At 63.1% G+C, this 27,059-nt stretch overlaps 1 protein-coding gene across 4 annotated transcripts in view; it reads left to right on the plus strand.

Moving 5' to 3' along the window:
- Positions 1 to 27,059, plus strand: part of VAV2 (vav guanine nucleotide exchange factor 2) — a 162,956-nt gene that overhangs the window by 115,134 nt on the left and 20,763 nt on the right. For 3 of the 4 annotated variants that reach the window (XR_008424394.1, XM_053908505.1, XM_053908507.1), the window contains exons 5-14: positions 4,968 to 5,070; positions 7,869 to 7,967; positions 9,941 to 10,009; positions 11,350 to 11,450; positions 18,918 to 19,017; positions 19,970 to 20,065; positions 20,726 to 20,794; positions 22,427 to 22,513; positions 24,303 to 24,388; positions 25,065 to 25,197. Coding sequence is in view for 3 of the 4 variants with exons in the window: in XM_053908505.1 (XP_053764480.1) it covers positions 4,968 to 5,070; positions 7,869 to 7,967; positions 9,941 to 10,009; positions 11,350 to 11,450; positions 18,918 to 19,017; positions 19,970 to 20,065; positions 20,726 to 20,794; positions 22,427 to 22,513; positions 24,303 to 24,388; positions 25,065 to 25,197 (943 nt within the window). In the remaining variant the exon portion in view is untranslated. The remainder of the gene's footprint in view (positions 1 to 4,967; positions 5,071 to 7,868; positions 7,968 to 9,940; positions 10,010 to 11,349; positions 11,451 to 18,917; positions 19,018 to 19,969; positions 20,066 to 20,725; positions 20,795 to 22,426; positions 22,514 to 24,302; positions 24,389 to 25,064; positions 25,198 to 27,059) is intronic. The other variant, XM_053908506.1, reaches the window with a different exon arrangement.

A 27,059-nucleotide genomic window follows, 5' to 3' on the forward strand; every position in this document is an offset into this window, starting at 1 on the left:
TCCCAGGGCCCTAGTCTGTGCCGTCTTGTCCCTTCTGAATACAGGGAAGTAACTGTGTCCCGTCACGCTCCCCTGGAGGAACCCCAGGTTCTTCAAGGCGCGCACACTGTGGGAGGGAACGGGGAGCCTGTAGCCTTTGCCCAAGGGTGCTTCCCGGTCCAAGTAGAAAGCTGCAGTCAGGCCGGCTTAAGGTGTGAGAGGAAAGACATGGACGCTGGTAGAGTGGCCAGAAAATTAGGAGGAAAATGCTGGAAGGGAGGGACCCAGGAGAAAAGGAGCCCCAAGCCGCCAAATCTAATAATCCGCCGAAAGCCTTAGCTGGCCATTAAATCTCATCACACAAGAAAGACCCTGAGGTTTCCAGTAAAAAAGAAGGAAAGAAAGAAAGAAAAATGCAGCAGCCAGAAGCTGAATTCAGCAGCCATTTGGGCTGGCTGCTCACTGCTCACTGCTTGGGAAGACAGAGTTTGAAGTGTGAGTCCGGTTAACTGTCTGCTAGAACATGTATTGATTGGTGGGAACAATGGAACCTCCGTGATGGGTCACCGGTCAGGTCTGATGTCCAATAGAAAGTCCTCAGACTTGTGAAGAAACAGACGAGAGTCATATTCAGGAAGAAAAAGTCAACGTTGAGATGACTCGGATGTTACCGTTAGCAGTTTTGTAAACATGGTCGGGAACTTCAAGGAAAATATGTGCCACATGAATGAACAGATGGGGAGCCTCAGCAGAGAAATAGACAGCCCTATGAAAAGGGCCAAGTGGAAACGTTAAAACTGAAAAGCATGATCGCTGCAGATGGCAGAGGAGGGAGTCACCGACTGCGAGATCGCTCGGTGGAAGTAATACACTCTAAGCAACAGAGAAAAGAAGGGTCCAACGCAGGTGTAACTGGAGTCCTAGGAGAAGAGAAAGAGAATGAGGCAGGAAAAGAAGTTGACAAAACCTAAGAAATGGCAGTGTATATACCATGTTCATGGATCGGAAGAGTATGTTGTGAAGATGCTTGTCTTCCCAGGGGGCTTTTTGTGTGTGTGTGGTTTTGTTTTTGTTTGTTTTTAAATTTTTTTTTGGCAAGATGATTGTAAAGTTTATACAGAAATACAGAGGACCTTAGAGTAGCCTTAAACAATCTCATAAAAGAACAAAGCTAGGAACTTAAACCACCTGGTTTCAAGACTTTCTATAAAAAAAAAAAAGTAATCAAAACAGAGTGCTATCGCCATAAGCACAGGTGAATAGGTTGATGGGATAGATTATAAAATTCCAAAGTAGACCCACACTCATGTGGTCAGTTGGCCTTGGTCAAAGGAATCCAGTGGGAAGAAGAAAGTTGTCAACAAATTGTCCTGAAAACTCCCGGGTATCCCTGAAGAGAAATGGACCTCAATTTCTACCCCATGCCATACATGAAAATCTGAGCCGGATCAGAGGTCTGTAAGTGTAAGCACTGAAATTATATAGCTCTTAGAAGAAAATATAAGCTTTGCAGCTTAGAAAACGAAGATTTTGGAGCACCTGGGTGGCTCGGTCAGTGAAGCGCCCAACTTCGGCTCAGGTCATGATCTCACGGTTCATGAGTTCGAGCCCCGCGTCGGGCTCAGTGCTGACAGCTGAGAGCCTGGAGCCTGATTCAGGTTCTGTGTCTCCCTCTCTCTCTGCCCCTCCCCGGCTTGCACTCCGTCTCTCTCTCTCTCTCTCTCAAAAATAAACATTAAAAAAAATTTTTTTAAAAGTTGGAGGCAACCCAAGCGTTCATCGAAAGGTGGATGGAGGACAAGTTGTAGGTTGTTCATACAGTGGCTGGTACTCAGCAATGAACAGGAATGAGCCTCTGCGTGAGCAACACCATGGATGAATCCTCAGACGTGACGACGGTGGCGAAGAAGCCAGACACAAAAGTGATCCTGACACAGGATGCCAAGGATGTCCAGTTCGAGAACAGGAAAGGCTAGTCTTTGGGGAAGAGTAGTCTGAAGGGTGGTCACGGGGAAAGAGGAGGGGACTGATCAGGAAGAGGAGGAACTTTCCGGGGCAGATGAGAACGTTCTATAAAGGGACGGGTGTGAGTTACACGGCAGGGTGTGGTGAGCGTGCATCTTGATCTGTGGAAGCCGTAGCAAAAACCCGGTGGAAAGCCGTTGTGGGGCGTTGCGGCCATGCCTGAAACACGGCAGCGCTCTGTGGACGTGGGGTGTGCCTGGGCGGGCGAGTGAGCTCAGGCTTGCGGGAGGTGCCAGGGGAGAGAGGGGCGGAGAAACACGTTTTCCGGGACCCAGCTGCGCAAAGCATCTTCAGGTTCAGCCTGTGCAGGAAGCTTCCCCAGCCCTCACCATCCTTTTTCCCCTTAGAACGCTACCGCTCATCTTAGGGCTCATAACGGGGCTGGCGCCTACTTCACTTTGAGATCCGTAGGTCCGCCCTCGTTTTCCCCTGAATGCGCCTCAGTGCCGACTCCAGAGCTTGGTATGTCATCAGTCACTCGGTGAAAGAAAGTGTGGTGACCGGTCCACCTGGCCGGGAGGCAGCACAACGCGACGGTGGCCTCCAGAAGATCCGGAAGGTCTTGGCAAGGTCCCCGGCGCCATGCACCCTGGCTCACTCGTCTCTGCCACAGAGAGCCCTGGGCTCGTTGGCGAAAGCGAAGAAATTGCGTCTGAAGCTCGGGTTGTGGCTGATCTGAGGTGGGACTGCGCCGAGGTCTTCCCTTCTGAGCGGCTGGGACAGAGAGTCCAGGGGTCCGTTAGGATGTCCCCCTCAAACGTGGGCCGAGGAGGGGGAGCCCTGTGCTGACAGCTGGCTGTCCCTGAACCAGGTGACCTCGAGGCCCCTCTCCAGGCCTGTTTTCGGTCTTTGTTATCGTTGCATCAGCGCTTAGCGTATTTAACTGTCACGGTCCCCCCACCCCCTTCCCCCAGCCCATCAGAGCAGAGCCGAGGTCTGTCTCCAGACGGCATGGAGGGCCTCAGCTGCCTTTGAACTTGTCTAATTTAGCAGCCCGCGAGCTTCCCTGTCTCTGCTCTGTTCCACGCCGTCAGAATTCCCGACAGTGGCTTTGTCACCAGCCTCGCTCTGTTGTGCGACAAACATCTGGGGTGGTGGGCACCCGCCAAAGAGAACCCGGGCAGGGCACTTGCCTGGACACCCAGTAACCTGGCGGGCACAGCTGCCCGAGCTGTTTCCTTTGGGGACAGAGTCTGGAGAGGCACGGGAGGTGATTTGTGTCTCCGCGAGGGGCCCTTCCCCGGGCCCACCCAGGGCAACGGGCCTCGGAGTCGGTGGGTTCTCACCCGTGAGTCGCAAGCACCCTTCCCGGCTTTGCTCCCTGCTGGTTCCAAGCAGGGCCTCTGTCACCGTCTGGGCACCGTGCTGCCGCGTGAGGCCTCGGGACAGCCATCCAGACCCACACAGGGGTCGGCAGGGCGGGGCGGGGGAGGGGGTGGCGAGGGTGCAGGGAGGCTACGCCTGGGCGAACCCTCCCCTCCCATCCTGCTGCGGGGCCTCAGGGTGTGTCTGTCATCTGTGAAATGGCCATGGTGTTCTCTGTCTCCCAGGGTTTGTGAGGTTAAAAAGCATAAATGCTTTTCAAGGGCCTCGCAGGGCTCACCAGGGGGCAGGTGTCTGTTGGTGTAGTTAACGAGTCTGTTAGCTGGTCTAGCCCCAAGTGACCTGTCCCCGGCCAGCTCCTTCCCCGGCGTATGGGCTGCTCGCGGGACCCTCGTCTAGTCCGGAGCTGATTCACGGCCCCCCCGGGCCCCCCAGAGGGAAGCCCAGACGTGTGGGCCTGGTCGTGCTCGGTCTCAGGGGGAGGTACCCGGGTCTTTGGCTCTAGAGGCCTTTCCTGAATACAGGCGCTGCCTCCCTAACTCCCAGCCTGTCCGATGACAGCTAATATTCACAAGCCGGGTTTGAGACCTGGCGAGCCGCTGGGTGTCATTTCTGCTGTCTCTGTCCCCCGCCGTTGTCTCTGTCGCCTTGAATTCTGGCCGCCCGGTGCCGTGGGGGAGGAGAGGTGCTTTACTGGGTCTCTGTGCCTTCCGGAAGCCAACTTTGCCAGGTGCCGCTCTGAGCCCAGGCTCTGAGTCTCCGGTGTCGGGCTTCCAGGGCGAGCTGGCCTGTGAACACGACCTGCCCCGAGGACGGGCCCCACGGCAGCCGACGGAAGGGCCGGTCAGCTCTGGGCCCGGGACAGAGTGACCCGCCGCACGTGGTTGGACCGGCTCGTTTGCCGATGCGTGAACACCTACCGCCTGTTAGGAAGGGCGACCCGACGGGGTTAAGCAGTTGGGTTTTGTCCAGGGAAGAGATAGGTTCACCCTCAGGCACTTACAAGATAACGGGAGCTGCAGCGGGAGGGATGTACCTCGTATGAGAGGAGGGTGGGGGGTGGGTCCTGGGTCACAGACGGGGCTGGGAATCCCCGGAGGCCTCCTGGAGGAGGTGTCCCATGACCTGAGTCGGGGAGGTGGGGGAGGTGGGGGAGGACAGCTTGTTAGAGGGGAATCAGAGCATGGTCGTGCACTGAAACGAAGTTCGGTCGCATTATAAAGCGAGTCGTGGCTTCCTGGCACTCGTTCGGGAAGCTGCACCCCAAACTCTGTGTCCGTCTCCACTCGCTCTGCTTCCGCACCCCCTGGTAGGTGCGAGCTCTGCTCCTTGACCCCCACACCTGGGCTGACCCGGGGAGAGGCCCCAGCGCAGGGCACTGCGGGTGACGAGCCACGCGAGAATTCCCCTTCAGGCAGTGACTCACCCCGGGCCTCTGGCAAGAGTCCCCAGCACTGACCAAAGGGTGGAGGAGTTGGGGTGTGATCACGGTAGGTCCTTCTAGAAGAACGGCAGGCACGGCACGAGGGGATGCTCTCTGTGCTGCCTGGTTCAAACTCCGAGAAACCCCGGGGAGGCCCCCTGCACCGCGTCCCCGGAACCTGCCTTCCACCCGCCTGACCCGCTTCTCTCCCGCGCAGCGAGCATGACCTGGGGGAAGACATCTATGACTGTGTCCCGTGCGAAGATGAGGGCGACGACATCTACGAGGACATCATCAAGGTGGAGGTACAGCAGCCCATGGTAAGCCGTCCGTCGCCCGCAACCCAGCCCCCTCTCTCAGCGCTCCCAGCTACCGGGGTCGGGCGGGGGCACTGCGGGAGCCCCAGAGACCTCTCGGCCCCCGCGGGGTTCCTCCCCTTCCTTGGGCCCAGTCCTGCCTCCGGAACGTTCTAGGAGACCGGGGTGTGACCCCCACTGCCACTGAGCCCCCCCCACCACCCCCCGGAGGCGCTGTCGCGGAGTTCTCCCAGAGGTGTGCAGGATTCCAAGTCCTTCCTGCCTGGGGAGTCTGAGCATGGCGACTGGATGCTCAGACGTGCACAGCGCGCCTCATTTTACGCCTTTGTGCGGAGAGCGAGGAGACCGCCACTGGCTCAATTAGCCAGCTGTGCGTCTTTTATGTGGGAGGATATTTATTTCCGACCGGCGCTGGCGAGCACTTTCTCGGACACCAGTGTGCTGCAGGGCAGATTTATTGCCAGCAGCTGCTGTGTGGAGGGTGGGGTCCCGCAGGGATGGGGTGGGGGGGCCCTGGAGGGGACAGCCGCAACCCCCTGCGTCCCCGCACTCCCGGGGGCTGGTCGAGGTGCCAGTTGCCGACTGTGGAGGCTTTTTGATGCTTTCACTAAAGAAGTGGGAGGAATTTCTCAAAAGGCAGATTTCAGCGTTTTCCTCCAGTGTGGGAGTGACCAGTTGGTGGCGGGGGCGGGGGCACGAAGCGGGGGCGACGGCTCCCCTCCAAGGCCTTTCAGAGAGGCCTTTCCCACACTGGGGGCGCCTGCCCTCCCCCGGCCTCATGCCAGGAGAGGCAGAGAAGCGTGGCTGCGGCCCTCACAGCCCCCAAACTCTGCTCTTCAGAAAGGGTTTCTCATTCTGTCCCTGGAGGGTCTGAAGGGTCCCCGTCTTTACCAGGGGTCTCTCTCTGTGACCCCGGGTCTGCCCAGGGCCAATTCTGCCCTCCCCCCCCCCCCACAGCCTTGCAGTGGGGCGGCTCTGCCCCTGAGCCTTCCCGGGAGGTCAGTCACGGGGCTGGAAGGCCAAGCCGTTGCCCCGCTGACGGACGTCCTCTGCCTTGCCTAGAAGCCGAGCCGGCATTCTGGGTCTGGGGCCAGCTCACTCCCAAGCCCTTAGAAGTCCAGCGTCCTGTGGGTAACGCGGGAGCAGTGAATGCAATGGCCCTTGCCCTTGGCTGGAGGATCCCCTGCCTTCGGGCCGGAGACGGCCCTGAGAGGCCCCCGAGCGCCCCTGAGAGGCCCCCGAGCGGGCAGTCCCCAGAGCCTGCTGCTGTCCCTGGTCCTGAAGCACACTTGGCCGGACCCTGGCTGTTTGCAGGACCCGCGGGGGGGCTGTGAGGGGACAAGCTGGCGTCCCACCTGCCCTACTCCGTTTAGTGTCCGAACAGCGCTCCGTGCTGCTGCCCTCGAGCTGTCCTGTCGATCTGGCAGGGCGGGCCTCCTGCCCGTCCTCTGAGATAAAACAGCTGGCTTTATTTCCTCCCCGGTCATGTCTGGAGCTGTCCGAACAGTCTAAGTGGAAGGTAGACGGAGACCTTTCCAAAGGAAGATAAAGCCAAGGGATGGCAGGTGTCGCTCCCCACACGTGAGGGAGACCCTGGCAACGTGCTGGGTCCCCGCGCTGTCCCTCGCCACCCGGCCAGGCTCCTGCTGGAGCGGGCGGGCGGTTGTGATGTGTCCCTGGGGCTCTTGGCTTGCCCCCACCTCCCGAGTAGGGCCCGGATAACGAGCACTGCTAACTGGTTCTGTCTGTGGTTTGTTTCCTCCATGCGTTCAGATCAGATACATGCAGGTAAGTGGCAGGTGGAGGGGGACCCGGGGTAAGTTCTGCCAGCACCGTCTTCCCCCACCTTTCGGGGAAGGTCTCAGACCTCTTGGGAAAAGCCTCCCTGTCCCCAGGGAGATGCTATCAGGCACTACACTTTTGCACCTAGTTTTAGGGGATCGTGGGCCCCCAACATCCCCCTGAAGCCCCTACATTAGCAGTGTAGCACCCCGGCCGGTGGGACAGTGGGCTCGGGAAGAAGCCCCTGGGTGATGAAGGACGATGGCGTAAGGGCAGATATGAGTCCAAATGGCATGTCACGTGGCCCAGCACCGTTTCCCCAGAGCCTCACTTAGGGACAGATCTGGCCCTCTCAGCCTAAAAGAACGTAAGGGGGGGTGTCTGGAAATCCACGGCTGCCTCTGAACAGTTTCCCCCGCCTGCGGGCTCTACCCCCTGTGGCCACACGGTCTCCTGGTCAATCCCGCCTCTGGCCACATCCCCCCCCATAGGAGCTGGGGAGCAGGCTCTGCCCCGAAACGTGTCCCAGTGACCCCTGCAATGAGCTGTTCCCTCACTACCCCGAGTGGAGCCCAGGGGACACTGGGAAGGCCCAGGCCTGCAGGGCATTGGCATCTTTGTCAGAGGCCCTCGCAGGTCGCTCAGCTGGTGGGCATGGGTCCTCGGAGCTGGTCAGAGCCTTTCCCTGTGCACAGAGTGGGTGCTTTAAGCCATGCCACGCCCGCTGTATATGCTGGGGGGGCTGGAGCGTGCTTGGTCTGCTAGGATTCACAGAGGGCAGCGGGAGCCCAGACTCTACAAGGCCCTGTGCCTTCCCCGAGCTGTCGCCAGCCCCCAGGCACATGCCCATCCCTTCCCTGTGCCTCAGTTTCCCCATCTGCAAACAGGAGGGGAAGGGCTCGGGCCCCCTTCTGTCTCCTGTCCGGCCCCTCCGTTTCCCACTTGGCGGCCAGGCCTCGGCAGTCTGCAGGCAGTGGGCCTGGCGGGAACCCGGCTCACGTCTTGTGTCCTTCCTTTAGAAGATGGGCATGTCCGAGGACGACAAGAGAAACTGCTGCCTGCTGGAGATTCAGGAGACCGAGGCCAAGTACTACCGGACCCTGGAGGACATTGAGAAGGTGGGTATGGGCCTTGGTGCCGTCCTGGGACCGCCGGTCCCCTGGGGCGGTGCTGTCCCCAGGCAGGGACACAGGGCAGCAGTGACAGGTTCAGAGGCTTCGTGGCCCTCTCGGCTTTGCCGTCAGGCACCCCTTGGGCTCTGCTCCCCACACAGGCCAGTGTCCTCGTCGGCTGTCACCCTTGTCCCTGATCCCACCTCCCACCCCTCGGCCCTGGACCACCCCGAACTGGTCTCTGCTGCTCTTCCTGGCCTAAACTGGGTATCGTTACAGCTTCTGTTCCCGATTGCACTGGGCTAACCTCCTTCTGTGTACTCTTTCATGCAGACTCAGCGCTAGGTTAAGTGCTTTCTGTATTCCTTCTCACCCAAGACATTCTCTGTGAGATCCCACTCTGTGAGCTGGGATCACAGCAAGGCCACCTCATAGATGGCTGTGCGTGTCCTGCCCCTGGGGCATGGTCAGGCCCACTGATGGGAGCCTGCAGAGCCCCCATGGTGCACCCTGTGCTCCCCTGAATGGCTGGTCAGTCGTCTCTCCCCGGCTGGCCCCCTGAGCTCCCAGAGGACCACGGATGGGCCTCCTCCTTCCCCCCGCCCTGCTCTGGCCTCCCGTGCATGCTGGCTCAGTGACATTTCCCTGTCGCTTGAAGGTCCTTGTTGCCAGCTGCTGGTGCTTACTGGGTGAACATCCAACATTGTTTAAGGGTCCTCTGTGGCTCTTTGCTTGCAGCGTAGGGCAAGTGTGGCCATGATGGCGGGGCCTCCAGCCGGGAGTCCTGCGATGCCCCTTGGCCCCAGGCCCCCGCCTCCAGCCTCAGCCAGGCCTGTGTGCCCGCCCTCCCACCCCACTGGCCACCGGCCTTGCCGCAAACACACCAGCCCCATCCCTGCTGCACGCCCTGGCCCCCACTCTCCATCGGCCCCTCCCCGGGCAGTCTACTCCCCCCGCCAGTCCCAGCTCCCAGGCCAGCTCGCTCCGGGGCCCTGCAGACCTCTGCAGTCCCTCCGCACAGCCCAAGTCCTAAGCTGCGGCCGTCTGTCTCCACCCTGGGACGTGGCCAGCCTTCGAGGGCAGGTGCTGCTGGTCCCAGGCGTGATGCACGTAGCGGGTTAAGCAGGGAGTGTGCTTGACCAGGGCACGCGGTGTACTGAGCACTTGGGGGGACAGTCACATTTTAATCTTCCCCTGGCCATCGAGGTCATTGTTGCTACCCCCACGTCCCACGCGAGAAAACCGAGTGCTGGCCCGTCCTCGGCACAGGGAAGAGGCTTGTGCATTTGGATGGTTCTCGCCTGCTCTGCACGGCGGCCGAGGAGGAGCCCAAGGGGCCAGGACCCCATGGGGAGAAAGGTGGCAGGTCCTGCGCCACAGGGCCTCTGGGGCACCACCTGACGGTCTCCCCCGTGCGCATCTCCTCGGAGGCCAGGCCCGGAGGACTCCGGAGAACCACTCCCTGCCCCGGCGGGGCTTCCGGGTCAGGGAGTATCTCTTTTGATGGCAGGTTTAGGGCCGTACCTAGGCTCAGGTGGGAAGTGTGGCCCTGTCACTGTCCAGAGGTGTACCCACGAGTGATGGGCCCTCACCTCTCTGGCCTCCGTTCCCGGAAATGTCTCGAACAGCGGTAGCATCTCCCACCCCGGGTTGCAGCAGGGGTCAAGTCCGATCTGCCGGACGCCTCGGAGCTTTGCCCGTGTGGTGGGCGTGGGTGCTTAGGCCAATCCCGCCCGCCCCTGCACATTCCCGTCCTGCCACCACCCTGCACAATGGAGCACACCCCCCCTAGGATGCACACATTCTCCAGCAACACTGCACCAGGCCTGCATAACCACCCCGCGGAGAACCCCCATCCCCTGGACCCTGGACCCTGGACCTTGGCGAGGTGGTCTGAGCCCCTCCCGTCGGTGGCTCTGGCCTCAAAGGGGGCTGGCCCCCTCCAGGCGAGCCGACGGTGATGGGCTTCTCTGTTCCAGAACTACATGGCCCCGCTGAGGCCGGTGCTGAGCCCGGCGGACATGACGGCCATCTTCATCAACCTGGAGGTAAGGGTCCGGGCCTGCGGCTCACCGTGTGCAGGCCCAGGTCTCCAACCGGCTCGGATGTCAGGCAGGCTCCAGCCCGACTGTCCCCATGGGTCCTGGAGAGCTGCGTCCCTGCCAGCTGCATGGCTGGTCAGAACTATGGGTGTTTTTAGGACAGATGCGTAAGAGGGGAGTAGCCACCCTGCCCTCCGGGAACTTTGGTGCTCGGAGACCAGAGGACAAGGTTTCAGCAGAAACCTCTCTGTCAGCAGGGTGGGGAGGGTTGGCATGAGGCCCCAGAAGCTACATGTGGGTGGGTTTTGTCCAGGAATGCCCAGTGGGTGCAGCATGCCCCCAGCTGGTGCAGCGGCTCCTGCCTGGCTCCCTCAGCCCCTTATCACCTCAAGAGGTGGGTGCTGGTCTCCTGGTTGAGGCTGAGCCAGACTCCAGACTCGGGAGGCTCTAGCTCCCTGTGCCCCCTACTCAGAGTCTATCCTGCCTTGGGTGGTGGCCAGCACAAATGGCCGTGGACAGAATGGGAGCCTGGATTGGGGACCATGGGGAGCCCTGGGGGGGCAGAAGCCTGGATCAAGGGACGTGGGGAGCCCCAGGGGGCCAGGAGCCTAGATCGGGGGCCGTGGGGAGCCCCGGAGTGCTGGGAACTTGGATCGGGGGCTGTGGCAGCCCTGGGAGGCCAGGAGCCTGGATCGGGGGCTGTGGAGAGCCTCGGGGTGCTGGGAACCTGGATCGGGGGCCATGGGGAACCCCGGGGTGCAAGGAACTTGTATCAGGGGCCATGGGGAGCCCCAGGGGGCCAGGAGCCTAGACCGGGGGCCGTGGGGAGCCCCGGGGTGCCGGGAACTTAGATCGGGGGCTGTGGCAGCCCTGGGAGGCCAGGAGCCTGGGTCGGGGGCTGTGGAGAGCCTCGGGGTGCCGGGAACCTGGATCGGGGGCCGTGGGGAGCCCTGAGCTGTTGCCTGCCGGTTGCCCAGCCGCTCTGAAACGTGGAGGAACACCTGTCCCCATGGAGGGACTCCATCCCGCAGAACCTAAGATCAGGGCAGAGAGCCCCTCTGTCCCTGCACACAGCAAGACGGTACAAGGATGCTGAGTGGGAACAGCCCCCCGGGGGGGCCATCGCTGTCACTCTGGCACCAGGGCTTGTCCCCGGTGGGCCACCCTGTGTCTGAGCCGGCTGAGAGGTCCCTTCACACGTCTGGCACCACAGCACCTTCTAGTGTTTGCGTGGGGTGCACGCCCAGCGCCCGGGCCTCTCTAAGTTCTCCACCACGGCAGATGGGAACCGTTCTAGAGGGCGGCCTGGTGTGCCCGTTCACGCACCGACGGCTTTCTCTCCCCAGGACCTAATCAAAGTGCATCACAGCTTCCTGCGGGCCATTGACGTGTCCATGATGGCAGGGGGCAGCACTCTGGCCAAGGTCTTCCTGGACTTCAAGGAGAGGTGAGTGACAGGCCTGCCCCTCGCTGTCCGCGGGGCCTCGGGAGCGTCCGGGGCCTCCAGTTCCGGCCTGGGGACGGTCACAGGTGCCGGTACTCAGGTGGGAATCTCACGGCGAGGCCCTCGAGGCAGGTGGCTGTGCCCCTGTGAGCCCCTGTCCTCACTGGGACACGGAGAGAGCTGCCCACCCTTCCCGCCGTCACAGCCTGGAGGGGCGACCTCCCCCAGCAGGGCCTCCCGAGGACTCCACCAGCTCCCTCTGCCTCTGTGCCTGGGGGTCTTGGTGGCTGGAGGCCATTCTCACCATCACGGTGCACCTGCTGCCTGCCAGGTCCCCCGGGAACCTGGCACCTGAGAGACTCTGCCCCTCGAGCTGCACGGGTGGCGGGTGGCAGCTGAACGACAGGACCCGAACCGGCCCCCGCAGGTCCGAGGAAGGGGCTTCCGGGCTCTGGGTGCCCAGGGGTGAGGCCAGTTCCCTGCTTCCTCGACGGTGTGTGTCACGGGGCCGGGACTTCCTAATCTGTCCCTGAGGGACGCTGATGGTGTCTGTGCCATGTGGTGCCCCGAGGGTAAACTGAGGCCAGGCCCGTATCGCCGACGCGGCTTGTCTGTGGCCATTGAAGGGCTCCGGTGGCCGGGACCCGGCGGACAGGCGGGCGGGATGGCGGGGAGGCAGCAGCAGCTGTGGGCACGGGCACCCGGCCATCCTGGCCTCCGCCAGCCGCAGCCCCCAGCGTGGGGAGACGGGGCCCCGGACAGGCACGCGCAGGCCTGGGTCCTCCGATCGTGTGTCCGCGGCGTTGGGGCAAGTGCCCGTGAAGCCCGAGGGGGCAAAGATTCTGCCCGTCAGCCTCCGAGGCAGCATCTCTCCTCCCCTTGGCGCCCGCGGGGTCAGGCTGAGTCTAGACGCACAGACGGTGCCAGCCTCCCCACTGCCAGAAACATGCAGAATGTGGCTCCTCCCACCGTCCGGGCCCCTCGTCCGGAACCGGTATCGTCGGGGCAGGAGACTGGCAACTCGTTAGAAACCAGCGCAGGAACCTTCTCGAAGAATTACGTGGCTGTCGGGAGGCCTCCACGAACCTGTTTTGTTAAGCTTCTCTGCCTGTAAAACCCAGTGGATGGAAGAGTGTGGAGATGCCTTCCATGCCCCGAATGTCCTGCTTGAGCCCGGCAGGGGAGGACTGGGATTCTGGAAGCTTCTGTGGCTCTGCCGTCCCAGCGAAGGTCTCAGAGGCCGCCTTTCTTCCTGGAGCCCGGGCAGCGGCATCTTTAAAGCCGGGCACGAAACGAGATGATGCAAGGACTCAGCCGGATGCCCGGGGCTGCGGGAGCCCCAGAGGACTGTGTTCCAGTCTCTGAAGTCTCGGGAGGCCCATCGGGAGGCGGTGCCCTGGCTCCTGCCCCTCAGACTCTGGAGAAGGCGCCCCCAGCTTCTGTGCTCACGGCTCCTCTGCCTGCCTGTCGTCCGAGCCACCTGGGAGCTTGTTAAGAACACCAATTCTGGGGTCCGCTCTGCAGGGTCTGAGGGGGAGGCCCCAGGGTGGCTGGTGGGCACCCTGGGTCCACCTCGTCCTTATCTGCAGGGAGGTCCCCTGCCAGGTGACGGTCAGCTCAGCTCACGTGTCCTCCTGGCCAGGCGGCCCATCCCAAGGCTGGATTCCAAGGCCTCTACGAGCCCCTGAAGCGGCTTCCCCTGCGTGCTCTGTGGCTCCGGGCAGGGAGCTCTCTCCCCTCCGCACGGGCAGGGGTCCCTGAGCCCCCTTTCTAGGGGCCATGGGTGAGGCCCCAGGCAGGCACGAGGGAGCAGGCAGTGCCTGAGGACAGGCGGCAGATGTGGCCAGAGGGCGGATGTGCTTTTTCCAGGCACTGGCAGACGTGGGCATGCTGGCAGGCCCCGGGGTGGGGGACAGGCGGCTCCCTTACCCGCCCCCTGCCCCCAGCAATGCTTTCTTCTCACCTGGCTACAAGCCTGTGTGCCAGGGAAGCCAACTCAGACCCGACCCTCATCCTCACGGGTGGGGGGGGAGGCCACGGACCTGCTGGACCAGGCCTCTGAGACCTGTGGAGCCACCCCCAGGCCGAGTGGCCAAGAGACAGACCGCCCTTCCCCAGGAACCCCCTCCGGCCCAAGAGCCTGCCCCACGGTGTTTGCCCTTTACAAGGCTGCCGTCCTCTGTGCTCAGCTTTGGGCCTCACAGGGCTCTCGGGCCTCGTTTCTGCCGGGATGACCGTTGTTTCTACGGCCAGAGCGGCTGCAGGGACTGGATCGTGTTCCGGCACCGGGAGCTCGGCAGATGGGCTCTCTGTCACCGCCCAGCAAGGCTTTGGAGGCCAGGCCCTGGAGTCTGGGTAGTTTGGGGAGGGGGCTGGCTGCGTCTCATCAGAGCTCGTTTTCCAGCCCTCGTGATCTGTCCCGGCGTCGATCTTTTCTGCCCCTTCGCCTCCTCGTCTCTGAGTCAACACCTGAGGTCCTGACGTGCGATTCGGCGAGCATTTATAGAGTGCCTGCTGTGTACCAGATGGGACAGGCTCTGCTCTCACTGGGCGGGGAGGTCAGGAAGCAAGTTCACAGGCAAAGGACTTGAGAGCACGGGGAAAGGGAGAGGGTGGGGGCAGTAGGGGCTCGTAGCAGACGAGGGGGCGCTGAGGACCTGGCGAGAGCCCACCACCCCTGAGGTGGGGGCAGGGTGGGGGCAAAGGGACAGGGAAGGCCCCGGGAGAGGCAGGAGCGGGACTGTTTGGGAACTGGCAGAGGCCGGAGGAGCAGGACTGAAGTGAGCAAAGCAGAGACTGTCCAAGGAGTGACTTGTGGCTTCTGCAAGAGCCTAGAAGATCAAGATAGGGATTTAGATTTTATTTATTTTTTTATTTTTTACAAGGGCAGGAAGAAGCCCCTGAGGAATTTTAGTGGCAAGATCCTGGCAGCTCATCACGGATAAAGGAGGGACTAGCGTCCAAAGTGGCAGAGGACAATCCCCTCCCTCTTTTTGGAGCGAATACTTCTGTTCATACAGCCTTAGTCCTCAGACAAAGCAGATGTTCCTCTTAGCCTTGCCTTGTGGACCTGAGGGGACAAGTCCCACACAGTGGGACCTGGGCCTTGGGAAGGGTTTGCATTTTGCAGATGTGGATGGAACAGAGAGCCACGTGGTTTATCTGTGGCTGGGGGTGGCCAAGCCAGGTCAGTGGGGCAGGACTACAAAGGGAACCAGCCACAGCGAGTTCGTGTCCCGGAGAGAAGGCGAGGGTCTGGCTCTTAGGAGGAACTCTCTGGAGCTTTTTGCACAAGTGCTTTTCGAAGGAGCAGCCGTCAGAGTACGACTGACGGCGTCTCCACCCGCCCAGACCCGTGGGCGCTTCGAGAGAAAGGCTGGGCCGGAGGCGGGCGCCGGGTGCTTTGCACTCTGCGGTTTCTGGCTGCTCAGGGTGTTGGGCCGGGTCGCGCCGCTCTCTGGTTGTGGTTCCCGCCGCAGGTCTGGGTCTCGGGAGGCTGGGTGGCTCCTGTCGGTCTGTCAGCGCTTGCAGGGGGGGAGCCCGCCCAGGGCCGAGCTCCTCGAGCCCCCGCGGCAGGGCTGCCTGGGACCCTCCGACCCCGAGAGGCCTTTGCCCGCCTCCTGATCCTCCTTTCCCAGGCGGGGAGGTTGAGGGCGGGAGAGCATTGGCCACCACCTGGCCGTGGTCCCGACTCGTGCCTGTGTCTCCGGCGTATGCCCGGGAGTGCCACCTGTGTCCGGGACCTGCTCTGGCCTTGTCCCTGGGCCCTGCGTCCCTGGGGTTCTGTGACAAGGGACAGAGTGACGCGGTCACCCGGGGGGCAGGTGAGGGTCCCCCTGATAGATGCATCTACTCCCCCTCCGTAGCGGGGTCCGAGTTGCACGTTCAGGAAGTTACGTGACGTAGCCCTCGAACAGAGAGACCCCAGCTCGTGTCAGATACCTACCGACCGGCGTGTGAGGCGCCCGTGCGCCGAGTCAGCGGGGAAAGAGGGCAGCGCCGAGGCAGCGACGCCAGCCGCACACCGTTGGGGTGTCCTCTCCGACAGGGCGGCGAGCGTCTGCACCCCGGCAGTCTCCCGCCAGGCCACGGGGCGCCGCCTGGCCCGGGGCCCCGGTGGCCGAGGCCGGCTGCTGTTTCCAGGGGCCCCACGGAGCCCCTGAACCGTGAACGAAACCCCCGTGTGCGTGTTGCGTGACTTCCGAGCGTCGGATGGTTTTTCTCAGCAGCAGAGAGATGCTCGTGGTAAAAAGGAAGGCCTGTCAGCTTTCACTTCCTTAAGTGACTTCCTTCTGTAGGCTGAGCGTAAGGTCCGCGGCCCACGCCGCCCAGGACGGGGCAGGGCATAGACGCAGGCCAGAGATCTGAGTGCGTGTGGGGCGGAAATGGATTCTCGCAGTTTCACGGGGCCCAAATCCAGATGTGGGCGGGCGGCGCTCCCTCCGGAGGCTCGCGGGGGGGGGGGAGGGAGGCGGGGCCTTCCCCCCCCTTCCAGCTGCTGGCGGCCCTGGGTGTCCCTTGGCTTGGGGCCTGCCCCTCCGGTCTTTGCTCTGTCCTCATGCGGCTTCTGGCCTATGAGGCCTCTTCTCTTCTCTCTGACAAGGACACTCTTCGGTGATGCTATCTTCTGCGTCCTTGCCGTAACTGCAAAGACCCGGTTTCCAAATACGCTCGCTTTCTGAGGCTCCAGGGCGCCTGCATTTCGGGGTCACTCTTCAGCCCGACAGGCCATCTCTGGTCGGTCAGCCGGGCCCTCCTGCGGCTCCCTTCCCATCCCAGGCCGCCCACCGGGTCGGCGGAGGTGAACGAGGGTACAGCCCCGGGGTAGCCTGGGACTCCGGGATGGGGGCCTGGAAGACTGGTCTGGGGGCCTCATGGATGCACTTTGGGGTCTTGCTGGGCCCCTTGAGAAGTCACGTCGCCTCTCAGAGCCTCAGGGCCGCTGTCTTACAAGTGGTGTTTCACGAGGACAGGCTGAGCTCGGGTGTCAGTGCCTCCCGTGGCCCGGCCTCTTTAGGTCCTTAAAGCTTTGCTCTCTTCCCTGCAGTGGCTCCCCTGCCCCCCCGGAATCGGCTGCAGCTGCTGCACTGCCGATGGTCAGGCCCCTCGCAGCCAGGCGTAAGGCCTCTGGGCGGGCCAGGCCCCCGGGCTCAATGCTGCGGTGTGGGGACAAATGAGACCCATCTCTGGAGCTCAGAGCCGGTGCAGAGGGTAGATTCTCACTCGGCTTTGGACAGGCCTCTACCCAGAGGCTCCCTACCTGTCCCCTTGCTTTTCTGTCTCACCTCCCTGGACCCCGGGGGCAGGGTTGGGAGGGGAGAGGTCGCAGAGCTGGAAATGATGGGGCGGGGGTTTGAGGGATGAGTAGAAGTTCACTGGCTGGAGGAGGCCGGAGGAAGTGCAGTGTGTGGTCTGGGGATGGGAGGCGTGCCGTGAAAGCAGGGTTGGGACCCGCTCTGTCCACGACCTTGGGCCGGGATGAGCCCGGGGGGTTCTGAAGTTAAGGAGGGGAACCCATAGGGCTGGCTTGGCCCGCCCAGAGCTGTGAGCACCCGGTGCTTAGGAGAGGCGGCTTCGCTGCCCACACAGACTTCCCTCCACGGGGGCAGCTGGGCCGTTGCCAGGTCTGCTCATTTAAAACAATCTGGCAGAAACCTTGGAGTCTCTAGCCACCACCCCCCCCCCCCCCCGCTTCCAGAAATGATGCGTTTTAATCAACTTTTGTACTAGAATTCTCAATTCAATAACCGGCTCATTTAAGTGGAAACCAGGGCTCGGGTTCTGATGCCAAGCGATGTCCAGTCAGCGTGTCCCAGGGCACAGCCAGGGCCGGGTGCTCTGTGGGGCTGCGGACACAGGTCCCGGCCGTGGGGCGTTCTCCTTTACAGTGGCCGGGAAGGTGAGCTCCCGCGTGAGGTCCAGGACTGGATCGGTCTCGCACTAGAGTCGCGGAATCTCAGTCTGTCGATGCCGGAAGCTTCCCTGCAGGCTGGCACCGGCCAAAGTTCTCAGGGTGGCTTGAGAATGTGGCTGCAGCTTGGCCGAGCGTCTGCGCCCTGGAGCCTGCGAGCACGGGCCGGCACGGCACAGCCCAGACGCCTGTCGGGGGCTGGGAGACGCTGCCCACCTCGGGGCCGCTCCGGGATCACGGTTCGCTGGGTTGGAAACGTGCTCTGGGCATGTAGCTTTGCCCTTCCGGAGCTGGGAGGAACGTGGGGGTCGTCTGTCCCCAGGCCCCTCCGGCCCCACAGCGGGAGCCTGGGGAGCCCCCCAGACCAGGATGCTTCTTCTCAAGTACCAGCCGGCAATGGGCCCAGCTGCCGGCCCTGAGCGCCCGGCCAGGGGCCCCGCGGTGGAGCAGTGTCCACGGTGGACAGGCCCGTGTGTCCCAGCGTGTCTTGACGTGTCCCAGAGACTGCCCCCAGCTTCCAGAGCCCGGCCAGGAGGGGCCTCCAGCCGTTTGCCGTGACACAGAATCTCTGGCACCTGGCAGGGCGTCACTGGAGGGCAGGGCCGTCACCCCTTATCAGCTGGTGACCTTGTAGCGCGTTCACTGAGGCCTCGGTTTCCCCGCCTGAGGAGTGGGGCTCACTGCTCCTCCCTGTACAAGTGGGTGAAGGGGTCCCGATGTTGTGCGTGTAGCACCGGGCAGGAGTGGCTGTCATTGCTTGTCACAACCAGCGTCGTCACCTGTGTGGTCCTCTCGGGGCCGAGCCCGTAGTCGGGTGACAAGGCTTTCGGAGATGAAGTTTCAGGCCGGTAGCCCAAGGCCCAGAGAGTGCCGGGGGCTCCGGTCTGTGAAGTGGGGGGGGGCGGTCGTGGTGTTGGAGGGTGTTTGGGGGGAGGAGAGAGGGCCCGAGGCTCCTCCCAGCATCCCGAGGCCCGGCGGCCATGCCCATTTTCCAGGTGTGGAGCAGGGCGTTTGGGGCTGACGCCACTCTGCCCTGAGAAAGGGGGTGCCTAGGACCCCGGCGGAGAGCGTCGGCGTCACATGGAAACAACAAGGGTTGACCTCAGGGGCCACCACCCCGGGCAGGTGCAGAGCCAGGATGGACCTCCGTGCTCAGACCTACAGGCAGGAGGAGTCTGAGCCTTCCTGGGGTCCCCCAGCCCTGGGTGGGGGGGAGGCAGGGGGCTTCTCTCCTGTCTGACTTTGGCCTTTCCGGGGCAGGATTGGGGTGGCAGTGAGAACCACAGAAGGGGGCTTCCTTGGGTCCCGAGAGCGTGGGGGAGCCCCCTGTCCCCAGCGTCTTGGCAGCCCCCTGGCCTGGCAGCATTTCGGGAGGGGGAGGAGGCAGCCACACGGGAAGAACGGAACCACGAAGCAGGTTACCGAGTGAGGAGCTGCCTCGTGGGGGGGGGGGGGGCAGGTCTGCCGATCCCCTGCTGTGCCTTCCACGGGGATCTAAACCCAGGCCCCGGAGCCGCAGCGTGTCGCTAACTGTGCACGTGTGTGTGTTCACTGCCCAGGCTCCTGATCTACGGGGAATATTGCAGCCACATGGAGCACGCCCAGAACACGCTGAACCAGCTCCTCGCCAGCCGGGAGGACTTCCGACAGAAGGTCGAGGTAATGGGGGCTTGGCGGTTGGCCCCCCCCGCTGTCCCTGCGTCTCCAAGGCTGCAGCTCACCGGCCCCTCGCTTGCCCGTTTTGCGGGAAGGTGGACGTGAGGGCACTGGCGGGATGGTGGTTGTTTTTCCTCGGCATTTTGCTGGGGTGGGGAGGGCAGGGGGAGGTGCAGCAGAGGCAGACCCCCTGGGGCCCGATCCGGCTCGGCGAGGGGCTGTGACTGAGCCCCTGTGCTGGCCTAGGCAGACCCCTCGGGGACCCCAGGTGACAGACGTTTGCTGGAAGCCAAGGAGACCCCCTCTCTCGTCACCTGCCCCCACTCCCCGCCCAGGCTCAGGGCCAGTCTCTGGCAGTTGTCCACTTTCCCACGTGAGCCCCTCTCCAGGCCCCCTCCCCCTCCCCCTTGTCAGGGGCACCTGAGCTGCTCCCCGAGGCTGGGGGTCCCGTGGTGTATTTGGCCAGTCAAACCCTTTCCAGAGTGAATCCTGGCTCAGGGTCCCTTTGCTGTAGCGACACTGGGAAGGACGTCCCTTGGAGACGCATGGTGCCCCTGTGTGTCCGGGAAACCGGTGGGGAGCCCCTGGTTCCTGAGGGTGGCCCCGCGATGGTGTGAGCTGGCTTCCCTGGGGGTCTCGGGCAGACCCGGTCAGCGCCGGGGTCGCTCAGAATCCCAGAGCCCTGGCGTGGCCACTGCAGATTCCTGAGGCTGCAGAGAGGGCTGGGCCCCCCGCCTGCCTGCTGTGAGCCCCACCCCTCTTCTGCACACACTTGACTTGGGAAGGGGCTTTGGGAGACGCTGCCGGGCTGGGGACCCCGGCCAGGCCAGGACCAGACACTTGGCCCCAGTTCAGGGCTTAGTCTGCCCCCCACCGCGGCTGGGGGTGGGAGCGTTGGGATCGCGGTCCGGGCCAGGATGTCGGTCATCCCCTCGCTGCTTCCCCCGCTGCCCAGGAATGCACTCTGAAGGTCCAGGACGGGAAGTTTAAGCTTCAGGACCTGCTCGTGGTCCCCATGCAGAGGGTGCTCAAGTATCACCTGCTCCTGAAGGTGAGACGGTGTGCGAGCTCCGCGGCCGCCCCCGGGGAGCGGGATTGGGGCCCGGTGGCCGGCAGGGGCGTAAATGGGGCCCGGGTGGGCCAGCGTCATGGAGAAGCCAGCAGGCAAATCTGTCCAGACGAGCCGTGCGGCTGTATTAGGAACGTTCATCACAGTAAACGTGCGAAGGGAAACTGGGATTGGAATCAGTAAGAGAACCGGGAAACCGAAACCAAAGAATGTCCTCGGACCAGGACTAGGAGATGGCCTGTCCTTGATGCCTTGACCCAGACTCTGAGCTTCCTGGTAGGCAGGAGAGCAGTGGAAATAGGAAGCCCTTGTGCACAGACTCGCCAGAGAGACTGGTTTCTGTGCCGTGTGAGGCTCTTCAGTGAATCAGCCAGTTACCCTGCGGCCTTAAAGTCCCTGCCATTCTGCACAAGATTTGGGGACCCCTCACCCTGAGGCAGTGTGTCAACTGGGAGGGGCCTTGCTGTCTGTCTGCCGGGCTGGGCAGCCGAGCCAGAGCAGAGCCTGGGGCCAGGGGGGGGTGGCGCAGGGAGTCTGCCCCGAGGGTCTTGCTCTGTGCCCACACCCTGTGCCCGGTGGGAGCAGGGGCGGAGGCCGGCACCCCCCGAGCGGTGACCCGTGACTCCTCTCCCACACATCCAGGAACTCCTGAGCCACTCCGCGGATCGGCCCGAGAGGCAGCAGCTCAAAGAAGCACTAGAAGCCATGCAGGTGGGTGGGTAAACTGAGGCAGGGAGGGGCCCGGCCAACCCAGGGCTGCAGGTACCCGGTCTGTGTCCTTTGACTGGAGTCGGGCTCACTCACAAGCCTTGTTCTGGGACCAGAGATGTAGCTTTTCCTGGAAAGACAAGAGGCACAGCGGGGGCAGGGCGGTGGGTGGGACGCACCCATGGGCAGGGAGGGTGGGTAGAGGGAGCCTCAGGCACTTGCCCCAAGTGTCCAGATCCCTAACCTTGTCCAGCCCACGGTGCCTTCCCTGGGCCTGCCTTCCTCCTGCTTCCCGACCGTCCATCAGAGCTGTTGCCAGTTCCCAGGCTCTAGACTCGCTCTGGGCCATCTGGCCTGGGCTGCCCACTGCCCAGTCCTGTGGCTTTTGCTTCTGAAACGCCCATTCCACCCAGCCTCCCTGGAAGGAGAGCTCAGCTCATGCCACCCCCTTGCTCAAAAGCCTTCTATGGCTCCCAGTGCCCACCGAGTCGGGCTCAGGCTCCACGTCCGGGCACACGGGCCTCCACAGACACGCACGCCTAGCTTTGCGGCTGTGTTTGCCACTAATGCCTGAAATTCCAGGTGAGTGTGGCCACTCCCAGGCCAAAATGACGTTTCCCATCATTTTCTATCTCTGTTGGCTCAGGCTGGATCTTCTCCTTGTCACCTGGCTATGGCCTGTACATCTTTAGTCTTTGCAAGGTGACATTTCCCGGGATGATTGCCCCCCCCCCCCCCCCCCCGCACACGGTTCTGACCCCTGGGGACGGCTGTCACCCCTTTTGTGCCCGTTTGCCCCCTGATCACGCTCACCTGGGTCCCCAGGCCGGGCACAATACCCAGCACGGGATGGGTCCCCCTCGGCACTGCGGCTGGCCAGGGTCGGGGGACAGTACCCCCAGCACCTCCCAGGGTGCACACCTGACCTCTGTCTCCTCTGGGCTTTGGGCTTCCTTTTGCCTTCTGTCTCCATCTGTGGCTTCTACCCCCGTCCCCTGGCCCTTGGGTGGTCTGTGCTGGGGGGTGTCGCTGATGAGCCAGGCCTATCCTGTAACGTTTCTGCCTCGGGGTCTCAGATTCTGCCCCGCCAGTGGGGTCCTTCTAGGAGCAGGCAGGAGGTGCTGGAGGCTGGATCCGGCTCCCCACCTCGGCCTGGCTCAGGGATTCCACCCAAGGCGGCCCGTCCCCCTGCTGGGCTTGGGTCTCTGGCCCCCAGTCAGGGCCGGCTGCCTGGATTGCAGCGGGCACCGCCCCCTGGTGGCCATTGGGAGGACAGCAGCACATGGACGGCCGGAGCTAGACCTCGGGGTCACCCAGTTCTGTGAGGCTGTGCGGGAGCTCGGGGCCTCTCGGGGCCTTGCCACTTCCCAAGAGCTAAGAAGCGGGCTGGTCAAGTCTAGGTCACTGACTGTTTTCCTTTTGTCCGAGCTAGAAGGGGGTCGAGTGACAGGGCAGAGAGACACTGTCCTAAGAGGCAGGGACTTGGGGTTCTTGGCCCAGGGACACGTGCCGTTTGGGGTCAGTTTTACCTCTCCTGCCTTAGTTTACTCGTGTGTCACCCCCGTGGGGTCTCGAAGGCCTCCAGCTGCGGTGGCTGGCAGCCCGCCAACCCCTCCCCCGCCTCGTTGTTTTCAGGACTTGGCGATGTACATAAACGAAGTTAAGCGGGACAAGGAGACCCTGAAGAAAATCAGTGAATTTCAGAGTTGTATAGAAAACTTGGTAAGTGTAGCTGATTCTCCAAAGCGTGGAGATTAATTACGACCGTATACACGCATTTTAGAAATTACTTTCACGATCTTGATGTTCAGTATGCAGGTGGGTGAACACACTCTGTCCGTGCACACTTCACCCACCCCACACGCTCTGTGGGGCACGAAGGTGGCCCGCTCGCTGAGGGGCAGGGTCTGGGGAGGAATGGTATTGACCCCTCCCACCCACCCCACCCCCGGCCTGGACCAAGGACTCTCTGGGGTCCAGCCTAGAGCCCAACGCGGGGCTCGAACTCACAAACCAGGAGATCGTGACCTGAGCCAAACTCGGACACTCGCTTAACCGACTGAGCCACCCAGGTGCCCCGAGATCTGCTGAATGTTTAAACCAGGCTCTCTGCACCCCGACAACTGTTGACATTTGGAAACATTCTTTGTTTTGGGGTCTGTTCCGTGCGTTGTAGGATTTCGAGCAGCACCCCTTGTCTGGGCACTCTGGGTGTCAGTAGCACCCCTCCCTTGGGGGGCCCAGACGTGGCCAGATGTCCCCCGAGTACAGAGTTACTCTGGCCGAGAACCACTTTCACTGTCGGGTTCCTGAACTGGGCACAGTCCGGGTGAGTCCGTCAGGGGCAAATCAACACAGAAACTTTTGCAAGAGCAGCCCCTGGATGCCTTTGGCCCGTCCGTCACCCACCAGGCCACCTGTACACATGTGTGGCATGGGACACGTTCCTGATGTGTGGTCAGCTGAGAACAGATGTTGCCAAACAGCGTTATGGAGCAACCCCACCTTTCTGTCTTTTCAGAAAGAGAAAAATGCCGAGGGCCGAGGAGGTGAAGGGTAGATGTGCCCCAGCCCATTGGCAGTGGTGCTAAGTGCCCAGCGGGGTCCTCCCCTGGGATCACCTGATCACCGATGTTTTGGGGTGTTTTTTAAAGAGGTTTTACATGTGATTGATCGTGTTCCTTAAATAACAAAAATGAAACAGCGGTGCTGAGCAGCTTGGAGCGTCCCCTGGGCCGGGCGCGTGCCCGGCCCTGCGGTTCTCCCGCGGACCCCGTCACCGGCAGGTGGATGTGGTCTGTCGGCTTCGGCACATCAGAGGTGGGACGCGGGCCGGGGCTGGCAGCCGCGTGGGTGCTCCCTCCCCCCCGCCCCCCCCCCCCCCCGGGCTCTCCGCCTCGGCCCGGCAGCTCGTGCAGAATTCAGGAATCTCACAGAGAACTGGCCGTCGTAGCGCCAGGGCCACAGCCCCGCCAACAGGCCGGAGCGCTTCCCTCCTCCCCTCTCCGGCGTGGGTAGACCCTTCCTCTGTGAGCCACGCAGGGAACGCGTCACGACGCGCCCTCCCTGAATCAAAGTGGGGTGGAGATACAAGCCCAGCGAAATGAGATCTCGGCAGAGCGGAGAGGGCTTCCACTCGAGGCCTCTTCCTGTGGCGGACGCGGCGCTGGCCCCCGTCTGATAGGCGCCGTTTGTTCTCTTCAGCTCGGTGTCCCCGGCCCTCCCTCCCAGGGCCCTGCTCTGGGCCGCACACAACAGCAGCCTGTTCCCGTTGCCCTGACCCACGCCGTCAATGGCTCCTTGTTCCCGCCGTGCTGAAGGGAGTGCTCCATGGGGCCAGGGGAGGGCCCGGTCCTCCCCCGCCATCCCCTCCCACCCTGCCCCACACACCAGCCGGGAGGCACAGGCTCCCATCCCTCGGTTCTGCCTCCCGTGTCCGTGGGAGGCAGGCCCGCCTGGGCGCCCGCCCCGCTCTGGCGCTGGGGCTCACAGCCTCGCCCTCTCTTTCCAGCAGGTGAAACTGGAGGAGTTCGGGAGGCCGAAGATTGACGGGGAACTGAAGGTCCGGTCCATAGTCAACCACACGAAGCAAGATAGGTGAGCGGGCAGGGTGGCAGCCCGGGGTGGTCGGGCACCCGCTCCCCAGCGGGCTGGAAGCGGCTTTTCCCGGGGAAGGAGCGCGTGCCCGGTCAGCCCTGTGTCCTGCCTCAGTCGCTTCCTTCCTTCTCGTGAGACCGTCCACACCACACCAGCCAGTGGCCGCCCTGCCCGCGGCCGGCACTGGGCTGGGCTAGGCTAGGGGGCAGCCAGAGGCCCTGGCGCGCGAGCTCCCTGCTGCGTGACTGCAGGGGAGGGCTTAGCTTCGCATGGCCCCTGCTTGTTCAGAGCCCTCCACACCACCTACTCTGTGCGAGGCCTGGGGCTGTGGCTGGGGTCACGGTAGATAGGGATCCTGCCCCCACAAGGCTTCCGGTCTGGTGGAGGATGGAGCGTGGGGGCCTCAGGACCCGTATGACCCTTGGGCCATGGGGGCAGGTAGCCAAGGAGGGCTTCCTGGGGGAGTTGTATGGAGAAGCTGAGACCTGCCAGTGGGGGAGCGGGGGGCAGGGGGCGGTCAGAGATGGCAGGTGAGCCAGGCGTAGGGGTGGGGCTCCGGGTCGGTGAGGGATCAGCCCTCCTGCTGCCCACCCCGGCCGCACGCTGGCTGTCGGGGGCCTCGGAGCACGGGGCGCTGGCCGCACTGACGGGCCCCCTGGCTGCACTGCTGGGCCAGGTACTTGTTCCTGTTTGACAAGGTGGTCATCGTCTGCAAGAGGAGGGGCTACAGCTATGAGCTGAAGGAGGTCATCGAGCTGCTCTTCCACAAGATGACCGACGACCCCATGAACAACAAGGACGTCAAGAAGGTGGGCCCTGGGCCGCCTGGTGGCGGTGGCCGGCAGCCTTCTGGGCTGAGGGAGGAGTCGTGGGGAGGCCTTGAGAACGGCGTGAGCCGGGGCGGAGGTCAGCACTGATGCCGACTGGGTGGCTCTGCAGTGCGGACAGGGGCTTCCCTTCTGTCACCCTCTGGTCACTCTGACTTGTGAGGACAGCACGCTCACTCCGTGCCAAGTCCGGCACCTCCCTGGCCCTTTGACTTTTCTCGGGGCGGGGACGCCCCTGGGATCATGGTTCCCGGGTGAGGGGAATGCAGAGGGGCTCTGGAGAGAGCCAAGCTGAGACCATGGCCATCTGACTCCAGCCCACCTTCCCCCTGCAGTAAGCAGGCCTTCCCTTTGGAGGAGGGGTCCGAGCGGGCCTCACTGTGGGTCCTCAGACACGAAGACGAGCCAGGGGCTGTGGTAGCTGAGGCGGGGCTGTGGCTATAGGGGGTGGGGGTATGGCTTCTGGAGGGTGGGGTCGTGGCTGCTGGGGGTGGGGCTTTGGCAGCTGGGGGTGGGGCTTTGGCAGCTAGGGGCGGGGCGGAACTGCTGGGGGTGGGGCTTTGGCAGCTAGGGGCGGGGCGGGACCGCTGGGGATGGGGCTTTGGCAGCTAGGGCTGGGCTGGGGGTGGGGCTTTGGCAGCTAGGGCAGGGCGGGGCTGGAGGGTGGGGCTTTGGTAGCTAGGGGCGGGGCGGGACCGCTGGGGGTGGGGCTTTGGCAGCTAGGGGCGGGGCGGGACAGCTGGGGGTGGAGCTTTGGCAGCTTGGGCAGGGCGGGGCCGCTGGGGGCGGGGCATGGCTGCTGATGTGGGAGCCACGACTGCTGCTAGGGGCAGGGGCATGGCTGCTGAGGGGTGCCATGACTGCTGCTAGGGGCAGGGTGGGACTGCGGGGGGGTGGGGCTTTGGCAGCTAGGGGTGGGGTGGGACTGCTGGGGGTGGGGCCTTGGCAGCTAGGGCAGGGCGGGGCCGCTGGGGGCGGGGCATGGCTGCTGAGTGGGGCCATGACTGCTGCTAGGGGCAGGGGTGTGACTGCTGGGCGTGGGGCTTGGCCTTTGGGGGTGAGGGCATGGCTGCTAGAGGGTGGGGCCATGACTACTGGGGGCGGGGCCGTGACTGCTGGGGTGGGGCTGCCACCCGCCCTGGTTCAGTCTGGTTCGGAGGCTATTGCATTCAGTGTTTGAGCACCTACTGTGTGCATCCCAGGCTAGATCTGGGGACCAGGAGCCAATGTGCTGAAAATTCCAGACTCTGGACTTCAGAGCTTGCAGTACAGAATGTAGATACCTTCTGGAAGGGCTATTGGGGGTAAACCACTCATCCCCACCCGAAGTCTGAAACAGTTCCCCAGGGTTCGGGGCTGAAGGCACAGTCCCCGGGCCCAGCCCCTGGCTCTGGGAGGCAGGACCTTGCCCTTGGCAGTGGTGGGCCCAGGGCTGCGGTGCCCAGCACAGGTCCAGGCTGAATCTCTTAACCATCTGTCTCCCCTTTTCCTCCTCATGCTTCCTAGTCTCATGGGAAAATGGTAAGCACCCGGGCTCTCTTCCTTTGCCTTCCTTCCCTCAGGGCCCAGCCGGCCCTTCCTTCCTGAGCCTGAGCGGGAGTGGGGGCCCCAGGTGGGCCTGAGCAGGGCCAGGGCCAGGCTCCTGGCTTTCTTCTTCCTTGGTCAGGCCCTCGGTGTCTTCATCAGGAAGGTGGTGTGCATTCATGATGAAGAATGCCATTACAGAGGGTAGGAAGGAAGGCCCACCTGCCTGCCCTGGCCCCGCCCCCCCCCCAGGTCCCTCCTGGTGAAGGACCACAGGTGGTCTTTCAGTGGGCGGGGCTTTTGTGTATTCTCAGTCTGTG

This window comes from Panthera pardus, unplaced genomic scaffold (genome assembly GCF_024362965.1).
Source record: "Panthera pardus isolate Hobbes unplaced genomic scaffold, ASM2436296v1 HiC_scaffold_20, whole genome shotgun sequence".
Taxonomy (NCBI): Eukaryota; Metazoa; Chordata; class Mammalia; order Carnivora; family Felidae; genus Panthera; species Panthera pardus.